At 37.8% G+C, this 10208-nt stretch overlaps 4 protein-coding genes across 7 annotated transcripts in view; 1 reads left to right on the top strand and 3 right to left on the bottom strand.

Annotated features, from left to right (window-relative positions):
* Positions 1-446, top strand: part of LOC111486277 (serine/threonine-protein phosphatase 5-like) — a 5909-nt gene extending 5463 nt beyond the window's left edge. For all 3 annotated transcript variants that reach the window (XM_023133337.1, XM_023133338.1, XM_023133339.1), the window contains exon 13: positions 64-446. In XM_023133337.1, coding sequence (XP_022989105.1) covers positions 64-123 — 60 coding nt within the window. In that variant the 3' untranslated portion in view covers positions 124-446. The remainder of the gene's footprint in view (positions 1-63) is intronic.
* Positions 447-1410: 964 nt separating this feature from the next.
* LOC111486278 (V-type proton ATPase subunit D-like) lies at positions 1411-3157 on the bottom strand. Its single transcript, XM_023133341.1, has 2 exons — positions 2945-3157; positions 1411-2481 (listed from the first exon to the last, which is right to left on the bottom strand). The coding sequence occupies exon 2, from the start codon at positions 2467-2469 to the stop codon at positions 1684-1686; it is 786 nt and encodes a 261-aa protein (XP_022989109.1). The 5' UTR covers positions 2470-2481; positions 2945-3157; the 3' UTR covers positions 1411-1683.
* A 731-nt stretch (positions 3158-3888) lies between these two features.
* LOC111486276 (glutamyl-tRNA(Gln) amidotransferase subunit A, chloroplastic/mitochondrial-like) lies at positions 3889-7664 on the bottom strand. 2 transcript variants are annotated; one of them, XM_023133335.1, is made up of 10 exons: positions 7045-7664; positions 6506-6817; positions 6045-6224; positions 5881-5975; positions 5591-5666; positions 4995-5072; positions 4821-4914; positions 4700-4749; positions 4470-4583; positions 3889-4215 (listed from the first exon to the last, which is right to left on the bottom strand). In XM_023133335.1, the coding sequence occupies exons 1-10, from the start codon at positions 7615-7617 to the stop codon at positions 4123-4125; spliced, it is 1665 nt and encodes a 554-aa protein (XP_022989103.1). In that variant the 5' UTR covers positions 7618-7664; the 3' UTR covers positions 3889-4122. The 2 variants fall into 2 exon arrangements, with proteins under 2 accessions (XP_022989103.1, XP_022989104.1); XM_023133336.1 differs by lacking the exon at positions 3889-4215 and adding an exon at positions 4320-4358 and having other exon boundaries at positions 4431-4583.
* A 613-nt stretch (positions 7665-8277) lies between these two features.
* LOC111486386 (actin-related protein 2/3 complex subunit 1A-like) overlaps positions 8278-10208 on the bottom strand; it is a 5606-nt gene continuing 3675 nt past the window's right edge. The window contains exons 10-15 of the mRNA XM_023133489.1: positions 10076-10164; positions 9872-9957; positions 9708-9768; positions 9062-9168; positions 8787-8845; positions 8278-8616 (exon numbers count right to left, since the gene is read on the bottom strand). Coding sequence (XP_022989257.1) covers positions 8552-8616; positions 8787-8845; positions 9062-9168; positions 9708-9768; positions 9872-9957; positions 10076-10164 — 467 coding nt within the window. The 3' untranslated portion in view covers positions 8278-8551. The remainder of the gene's footprint in view (positions 8617-8786; positions 8846-9061; positions 9169-9707; positions 9769-9871; positions 9958-10075; positions 10165-10208) is intronic.

Consider the following 10208-nt stretch of genomic DNA (forward strand, 5'->3'; position numbering starts at 1 on the left):
TTTTTTTTTTTTTTTTTTTTTGTTGATTCCTTTACATTTTTTTGTCATTCATTGATATTGCAGCCGCATCCTGACGTGAAACCAATGGCATATGCAAATAACTTCCTTCAGATGTTCCAATAACTGGACAAAGTAGCAATCCAACGCAATGCATTTCAGTTTACACGAGGCAACTGGTGAAGAGATATGGTTTCATGTTTTGGCAAAATGCAGGTTCCGTTGTGATATGATTGTTTGTGGATGCTGCTTCTCCTCAACGTTCTCTTTCTAACAGTTTAGTTGGGGATTATTTTTTACCTTCTAGGCTTTTGTTTTGACCCTTCCATAGTATTTCGAAGTCAATTGTGTATTCGTGCATAGCTTTCTTGTTGGACATTTCTTTGATATATAAACTCCATATTGTATGTTTACAAAGTGGGAAGAGAGAAACATTTATTCATACAGTACCCGATCTTCAGCCTCTCCTACACTCTTCCTTATGTTTGAACATGGTTCGCTAAGGTTTAGTCTAGGATCGTGTTTTGAGGCAAATGATTTTGGGGAGCCATTGCCCGATCTTTAATGCCATTTCTCCACATCCATGCGTCCTCTTCCCGAGTCTTATCAATAACCATAAAACCTCATCCTCACTCTCCTTGTCCCTTCAAGAACAACTCCTCAGCCCCTTTGTCATGCCTCGCACTCTAATGAATTAGTGAACCAAGTTGTAGCACATGGGAACTTTACTCTTGCTTCAACTCGTGAACAATAATGTTGAGTAATGGTGAGTGAATTGGTAACTTCTCCAAGCTATGTACTCACCATTTTTCTTATATACTTTTACCATAGCATGTTTGAGTACTATTTAATTTGTCTTGTAAGAATTTTCAAGGAGTGTATAGTTTGAGATCAGAAGGTTATGTATCATAGACATAAGTTACACGACTAGGGCTTTATGGCTCTTAATCCCACAAGAAATAAAAAATCTACATTTCTAATGTCCACTTCTTATGCTCACATCTACTTCATATATCAAAAACCTCAAATTGTAGGCCAGGACTACACAATTCAAGACTTACTAAGCCATGAGCCAAACATATTATGAATCAAACAAATCAAATCAACAAGAAGTAACATATATTGAAATCTATGGAATCTTGCACCTTTCCAGGACAGGTAAGAAAAAAGGGTAGATAGCAGGGACTATAGCACATGTCATGGCACCATCAATAGAAATCTCTAGCTTCAAGAACCTATTCAGCCATGGACAGCAAAATGTTCACTAGCATTTAACGAACCTATTAATGACCAATCTGGTATCCTCCTTTCACTTTTCCATCCAAAGCAGGAAAGAACAGACAAGTAATTGGTACGAAAATATGAAACTGGACTGCCTCTGATTAACATAATTTACCCAAGAATTACATGGAGTGGATAAAGAACACACCAATCATACACAAATTCAGAATGATACAACAAAATATTTGTATCTCAAGAAACAGATGAACTGTCAAGTGAAGGAATGTTTACAAGACCTGAAAGCCTTGAAAGTAACAGAGAAAACAAATAAATACATTTTGGCTAGAGCATATGGTTTTTTTATTGGGATTACTCCTTGAGCCACCTAAGTCACCAAATAAATTTTTGAACATAGATAAGCAAACGAAAGCCACACATTTTAGACAAAAAAAACCAACCTTAACATCAAAAAATAATATCCTCGTCCTTCTCAGCAGCTGCAGACAATAAGTTGTGAGCTGAAGTCATGGAAACGCCCTTCTGCAAGGATATCTTTTCAGCAAGTTGTTCCTCAGCATATAGCTTGGCATTGATACGTTGCCTCTCAATTTCCCTTCTCTTATAACCCTGTATCTTTTTCAGTCTAAAGAAATCTTCCCTTTCCAGCTCATCCAATTCTCCCTTAATGTAACTTATAGTATTCTCAATCCTTGGCTTCACAACATTCTCCAGAGCATTAACCCTGCGGTTTGTGGTTTTAATTGCCTCATCAAGAGTCAAAAATGACGTCTGAAGTGAAGCAAGCTCTACAAGAACCTCAATTGCCTTCACATAGGCGCCTCGACACAGCTGGATCTGTTGTCCACCCCTGGCTAACCCTGTGAGATCATTCTTGGTCTCACCATCAGAATAATGTTCAAATTTTGGGAGTTTTACACCAGCAATATTCTCCTGCCGAGATCGAATCTTAATAGCGGCACTTTGGACATTCTCAAGAACAATATGCTTGATGTTGTCACCAGCAACATATTTTGCTTCGGTGAGAGAAAATGCAGATGTCTTCATGACTTCCCCCATTGATTCCTTAGCTGAGACAATCTTCTTGAGTATCTGACGGAACTGAACAGTCAAAGCATCACTCTTCTTCTTGAGAAGAGCATGACCTCTGGTTGCACCAACAAGACGGGCTTTCATCGCTCCAAGCATTGTAACCGTCGGAACCACATTCAAACGTTGGGTCTGGCCCGACATCTTTTTCAATATCTAAGCGGGAAGATAAGGCAAGGTTGCTATCAGGGAAATATAACAGAAACACACACAATATATAGTTGCAAGAAAATAAACGCCAGGACACTTAATCTCATGGTTCACTATATCGGTCCGATCTCAAGAGGGGAAAAAAGTACATAATTCTTTTATGAACAGTCGACTTGGATTGCACGCGAAATTATGATCAGCACCTACCAGTCACAAATTTGGATTCCTTTCCTAATCCAGATTCTAACAACTTCTTCGACCTAATCATTTATCGCAGTTCCAAAACGCAAGTGAAAAAGTAAAACGACTCCTTTCCCCCTTATTCCATACTCAACCTCGATAATTACATAACGTCACAGCTGAAGCAGCTTTAGAAGTGGATCATGGAACCGTACACACAAACCGAGTTTCTAAAGAAGCATGAAAGAAATTCAAACAATAAGCTAGTATGGAGAGGGTAGAGAAGAACCTGGTGTCGGAGGAGTACGTAAGCAGCGGAGATTCGGCGCCGAACAGATGGAATAGATCGGAACAATGGATCGACCGAGATTCCGACGGGACAGCGATCTTCAAGGTGCGCAATAAAGTAAAATGCCGTGATCTGTTGTAGAACTCAAAGACTCTGCTCCAATCTCCAGAAGATCCGATCCAAAGTGGATTGAAAATTTGTCAATAATGAGACAAATGGTTAAAAAGGTTTTTAGAATCTGATTTTGATGAAATAGGAATTTTTACCTTTTTCCTTTTATTTTATTTTACTTTTAATTTAAACTAAACCCTAATTTTCGAAAAGTTTAAAATAAATTTGGATTGATGATCGACTCTTGACAAAATTAAATCTTTAATCATTGCGCAATTTTTACATATAATTCTAAGTTTAATATGCAACTTTTATATTCTATACTTTATTTATTCTTATAATTAAAATTAATAACGATAAATTAAAAAAAAATGTTACAACAAAACTTTTGGTAGGAGTATCCACTAAACCTGACAATCTGAACTCATGCAACTCGCATTATAAGGGTTGGGTTCGATTAGATAGGTTATCGGAAAGGGGTAGGTTTAGTTTTCTTGGAACTCAATAGGTCGAGGGTCGAGTCAGGTTTGAGTTCAATATGCTTAGTGCAAGTTTGGGCCAACCCAAACTAAAAATATATATAAAAATTTTTTAGGGTTGTCGGTGTCATGCTCGGCATTTGTAGCAGCATCACAAGCCTTATCTTCTCTTCTACCTTATGTTTCTAAGACAAACATTCTCATTTACAAAAGTAGTCCAGTTGCAGTTGTCTATCATGAGTTTGTAGTAATAGTTGTCGTTATTGTTTAAATTTTAAAAAAATTAAACCCGACAACTCAACCTGAAAATAGAGGATTGGGTTTGATTACCAATCCAAATAACTCATGTAATCATCAACCGACCCAACCTGTAATCGTTTCAACTTTTAAAATGGTTAGAAAAAATACTTCAATCTCCAATTTATACCAAAGGAATGCCCAAATGAAGACTCATTTTAGGTCCCAATAATAGCAACCAAAATTTTACCAATTGAATCTAATCCATTTGAATTGTAGCACTCACCGAATAATAATCAATAACACATGAGCTTCCAATTTGGGTGCTTTCACAACTCAACAGACTTGGAGCTAACCCACAATGTGATCGGCTAGTAGAGGTGGAACAAATCTGCAGTCTGGAAGAGTTTGCTCAAAGATGTGTCCCACCTTAACAAGCTTTCCCTGTAAACAACGATGGACATTTTTGGCAATGCTTCAGAGTTCTAAACTTCTAAAGTTCAAGTTCCCCACAAGCTGCTTATTCACTCCTGTACTATCATCCATCAACTAATTTTCTCTTCTCAACCATCTCGATATTTCTCGAAATTGTTCTAACTTTTTTTTGTTAATAATCACTTCTAAGCTACAGAATTAACCAGACAGAGAATCATAGTCTTCGAACCAACATGCTGTGCAATAGGGTAAATGACGCGTACCTCGTCAAACGCTGCGCCAATCATTTGAAGGCCAACAGGGAGGTCGGAGGACCCATCTCTAACAAATCCACAAGGTAACACCAATGCAGGTAGTCCAGCTAAGTTAACATTGACCTGTCAAGGGCATGAAACAAATAAAGGTTGTTCAGTTGAAGGAGCTCTAATTCAAGTTTCAGATGATACTATATATATTGGGAAGAACTCAAAAGATGGGCGGCAGAAATGCTTACAGTCATGATGTCACCTGCATACATTGCCAATGGATCGTTCACCTTTTCACCTGTTAACAAACAATGATCATAAAAGTAGTGTACAAAGGAATTGAAAGACATGAAATTTTGGAAGGCATACCAATTTTATAAGCGGCAGATGGAGCAGCTGGTGATATTAAGATATCATATTCATCTAATGCTGCCTTGAAGCTTTTCTGAATAATGGTTCTCACCTGAAACACCGTTGCAATCATAAAGCTCTTATCAAACATTCGTTGTAAATTATCAAGAATAGAGAATGTTGACGTGGCACCTGCTGAGCACGCTTGTAGTAAGCATCATAATAACCAGCAGAGAGAGCGTATGTTCCCATCAAAATTCTCATTTTCACCTGAAATGAGAAAATGTGTTATTAATTCCCCCGGAGTAGAGAGGATGAGGTTCAAATTCTACCCCACCTCACGTAATAACCCAAGTCCACCGCTAACAGATATTGTCTGGTTTGGGCCGTTACGTATCGCCATCAGCCTTACGACTCTAAAACGTGTCTGCTAGGGAGAGATTTTCACACCCTTATAAGGAATACTTCGTTTCCCTCTCCAACCGATGTGGGATCTCACAATTCACCCCCCTTGGGAGTTCAGCGTTCTCATTGGCACACCACCCGATGTCTAGCTTTGATACCATTTGTAACGGCTCAAGTCCACTGCTAGTAGATATCATCCGCTTTGGCTCGTTACGTATTACACGGTTTTAAAATGTGGTTTCTAGGGAGAGGTTTCCACACCCTTATAAGGAATGCTTCGTTCCCCTCTCCAACCGATGTGGGATCTCACAATAAAATAGAAATAAAGAGCGAAAATCTTGGATGTCAATGCAAGAGAAATTTTAAGAGTTTCCAACTAGTACCTCTGAACCAAATCCTGTTGCTCTGGAATTTTGATATAGGCCAGTTAGCTCATCAGCAATAGCTTGATTTCCATATCTATATGTAGGTTATAGTGCCCAAATTGAATCAGAATAAGTTATCAACACAATACAGTAACAAAACAAAAGCACCTGAAAAATATATATAGGTATTTAAATGGTTTCTTCAATTGAGAGAATCAAATAACAATTCAATGGATTCAACGTCACTGTCTTCTCTTGATGAAAGATATTAGATGATTTTTCTTTGAAGAAGAATATAAACAGGTTACCTGACACCATCATATCGTGCTAAGTTTGAAGATGATTCAGATGATGCAAGAATGTAATAGGCAGGCAGCCCAAGAGAGAATGATGGCAGTGATACCTACAACAGAAATAATTAGTCAACTAGAAAGTAAAGCACCAAAAGCAATGGAATTAAAAGAAAATATACCTCATTGATGGAGCATCCCAGTTCTTCAAGATGTGAAGCAGCAGCACGTATTGCAGAACTTACTTTACCATCAACACCATTATCAAGAGTTTCACGAATTAGGCCAATCCTCAATCCCTTCAAGGGTTTACTTTCCAATGAATCAACAGCAGTAAATTGCGACGTGAAATCATGAACTTCCTGAATAACGTGCGCGAAAAAAAGTTAAAAAAATGCTACAAGAATCCACCCTAATATGGAATTGCCCCAGAAGTGATAAACGTAGTTCATTATCCCATTCTACAGTTTTCAACATCATCAAGAGAGAAAACGTCATCATGAACAATCAATAACAGCAGCATGAGACTACCAAAGTCACTTAGCAACTTCAAATTTTCGAAGAAGCAGGCACAGACCAATCTTCCTTTCAAACGCTACAAAACTTCAAACAATAGCACAGAGGAAGTATAGACCAATCTTACTCGTTTACTGCTAGTGGCGTCAAGTGTATCATGACCAGAAATTGCATGTAGAAGAATCCCAGCATCAGCAACTGTTGTCCCCAAGCACCCAATAACATCAAGCGATGAAGCATAGGCCATAAGTCCAAATCTTGAGACACGACCATACGTTGGTTTCAACCCAACAACACCGCAAAAAGACGCTGGCTGCCGCACACTTCCACCTGTATCACTTCCTAAAGACACCACACACTGCCTAGCAGAAACAGCTGAAGCGGAGCCTCCTGATGATCCTCCCGGGACCCTTTTCAAATCCCACGGATTTGCAGTCACCTAAGGAATGAACAGCCTCACTTTTACCCTATAAAATGCTCTGTATTCAATTTTCTAATGATAATCCCCCATAGAAATGTCCCCTCTCTGTTCATTTTCACGACAAACGTAGTGCTGAGAAGAAAACAAACAACCACACACACACTTCCCTCCCTTATTTCCGAGTACCCCATATGATTGAAAGCAGGGGAAGGCTATAAATTTGGAATATTAGAAGAAACGCAAACCTGGAAAGCGGAGGCTTCAGTAGTACTACCCATTCCAAACTCATCCAAATTAGTCTTCCCAACCACAATCCCGCCCAACTCCTTGATTCTCCTCACAGCAGTAGCATCAAATGGCGGTCGATACCCATCAAGAATCCTAGACCCACCAGTGGAAGGCATACCCGCAGTACAAATGTTGTCCTTAACGCCGACAAGGACCCCAGCCAAAGGACCCAATTCCTCATTTCTCAGAATTTTGTCATCGATCTCGCGGCCATCGGAGAGAACGCTATCAGAGACGTGGAGAAATGACTTAAGGTGAGGCTCCAATGCTCGAAGGCGATTGAGATAGGACTCGGCAAGTTGGGTGGCAGTGAATTGGCGGGAAAGAAGGGAATGGCGGATGGAGAGAATTTGGGAGTGAAGAGATGGGGAAGAAGCGGAAGTTGCAATTTGGTCGGTGAGAGTGGCATTGGCGATGGGATATGGAGATGAGAGCGGGGTTTGTTTGGAGTGAAAGAAGAAGGGTTTAGAAGGAAGATGGAGAGGGAAGCGAGAAAGGGAATAGCGAGGAGGCTGCAGAGTGGATAGCATGTTCGCTGCTTGACGAGCGCAGGGAATACTGGTAACGACGCCGACGTCTGTATGGTAGCTTAAATACTTTCTATACCTTCTTATTCATACATTTATTGAGGGAATTCAACTTTTTTTTTTTTTTTTTCATTTAATTAAAAAAATTATCTGACAAATTTTAAAATTTTAAAATTTAACAATTTTTTTTAAAATAAAACAAAAAACAATATTTTTTAAAATTTAATAATATATAAATTGGATAAATATTTCACTAAAAAAATAGGTATCCCATCAGCTTGCTCTCAATGATAAATAAAAAATGCTACTGAATTGAAAAAATTTAAGTTTAAAATGTATGTTTATTTTTTAAAACAATATTTTAGCTGAATAATATGGAGATATTCTTGAAAGATCAAAAGAGAGAGAGAGAGAGAGAGCTGAATGTAAAAAAAAAATATTTCATTTATATTTTTCGAAAAATAAATATTTTCTCCCTACCAAAATTTTGTAAAGAAGCACAGTTACAACTTACAAGTTATAATCTTGTCTTTCTTCATTTGGCACCCACAATTTGAACAAGTACTACAACTCTTTGCAGTATAGTCTGTGTTCATGCCGAGTTTAATCTTGATATTTTCATATCAAACACAAACAGCACAGAATATGAAACGACACGAAGTATTTCGAGAGAGAGAACATTATAGAAGACGTAAAACCAATAGTCTGAACATAAATTGAGACCTAAATGAGAGGGATTGAACTCCAATGATGTGTATGAAATCTCTAAGAGCAAAATTTTAGCTGAAAATGCATACATACACAAAATCAAACTCGCTTGTGTGCTACAGGAAGAAAAAGCAATCAGTTCCTCACAGCTGCTATGATATACAAGGCATGTGACTCTGCCGAGAGCAAGATTCTTTACATGGTAGTGAGAAAGTTAATGAATCAAGGTTCACAAGTATTGAGATAGATCAGCCTGGCCCTCCAAGTCCCAAATAACCACTTTTCCATCCAAACCTGTAAGGTCAGGGCAAATAGCTTCCATTAAAACCAGCCTTCTCATAAGTTTCGATCATTCTCGAGACATGAAAATGAAGGCTTCAGAACTTAAGGACACACAACAGATCTTGTTCATAAATAAAAATGAAGGACTAAGATTTGTTCAATATCTCTTCCTTTTAACAAACCTGAAGTGCTGAATCTCTTTATAGTGGAAACCCTTCGCTCTCTAAGAGGCACAATACAACTACAGTTCAAAAACAAATCATTACGTCATGCACATTTAACAATGTGAAGGCCACCCCATGTCCATAGCCACTTTTTGCTAATTCGCTCAGATTACAGATGGCTCTCTGGATAAGCAAATAATTAAGTGGATATGGGGCATCCTTCCCAGGAATCAAAGTAATTCACAAAATCAACCAAGTAGAAGCTACAGAAAATATATTCAATAACTACATACTTTATGCAATTCTCGTGGACAATTCCGCGCAATCTTGAAGATTCAACTGATTCATTGCCAACATCTTGCCTCGGTTGACCATATAACTTCCCAAATGCTTCTGAAAACTGATTGAGAAAAAAAGGCGTTTCACAAATTCAGCTTGCTAGTTAAACCAACTGGAAAAGTCTATTAGTTGATGAACAAGATGTGGAAAATAGCCATGAAAGTTAAACCAACTAGCAAAGGGCACTAGCCTTTGTATTGATCTTTATTTAAATAATCTTTTTTTTTCTTTTCAAATATTTATTATTTTTGTTTGTTTTTCTAGACACTTTTTTCTAAATCATTGTTTTCATTTGATACTCTATTTTCAAATTTTCAAATTTATGTATATTATTAAAAATGACTGGGAAACCAATATTCAAAGTCAAGCTAAGTCCATATACTTGCAGCCCCGTCAAGCCCAGTAGGGAGTACTGGGACCTGAGAATTCAGACAGGGTGGAACAACTGAACAGGCAACGACCCATTTAGATCAGGCCATCTGCAGACCTAACTAAAAAGATATATAAAATTACTAAGCATTCAGCCAGTAGAAAATGCATTCTGTTTCCAGCTTAAGTTGTAAAGTATTGTTAACTGACAAAGTTAAATGGATGCAATACCTGGGATCCATATTTTGAAGCTGAAGCTGTTTTCCTTTCACCAAGAAATCTTATAAAGCTCCTAGTTGTGGTGAGGGGAAGGAAAGCAGATAAATCACTTTACATATTCCTTAAAATATTATAACATCTTAAAGATAACACAATCTATTTAAAGCTTAGCTCACCAGATCCCTCTTTCATCAGCAGCAAAAACCATAGGATTGCAATCGAATCCTACACCTATAACCATTCTCTCACTAACAAATAGTATCTGAAAGAGTGTTATATTGATCCAAAAAAACTTCAAGATTAGAAAGCGAAATAGTAAATTGTATTTAAATAATTATAAGAAATACTCAAAGAGTAAAGAAAAATGGATGCTGACCCACATCACGAAGAGGCAAATCTCGAAGTGCAACATTCTGGGCTAGAGGGGAAGGACCAATTTCATCAACAAAGTAAATCATCGAATTGTGACCTGCAGCATTTAAATTATTAAAAAAAAAAAAAAAAAAAAAAAAA

The sequence above is a fragment of the Cucurbita maxima genome, unplaced genomic scaffold (assembly GCF_002738345.1).
Source record: "Cucurbita maxima cultivar Rimu unplaced genomic scaffold, Cmax_1.0 Cma_Scf00011, whole genome shotgun sequence".
In the NCBI taxonomy this organism is placed as follows: domain Eukaryota; kingdom Viridiplantae; phylum Streptophyta; class Magnoliopsida; order Cucurbitales; family Cucurbitaceae; genus Cucurbita; species Cucurbita maxima.

Coding starts and splice junctions, on each gene's coding strand:
- LOC111486276 (XM_023133335.1), bottom strand. CDS start 7,617: ATGCTATCCACTCTGCAGCCTCCTCGCTATTCCCTTTCTCGCTTCCCT. Junction 6,225..6,505: donor ACGCCACTAGCAGTAAACGA/GTAAGATTGGTC, acceptor CACGTTATTCAG/GAAGTTCATGATTTCACGTC. Junction 4,915..4,994: donor ACTACAAGCGTGCTCAGCAG/GTGCCACGTCAA, acceptor ACGGTGTTTCAG/GTGAGAACCATTATTCAGAA.
- LOC111486278 (XM_023133341.1), bottom strand. CDS start 2,469: ATGTCGGGCCAGACCCAACGTTTGAATGTGGTTCCGACGGTTACAATG.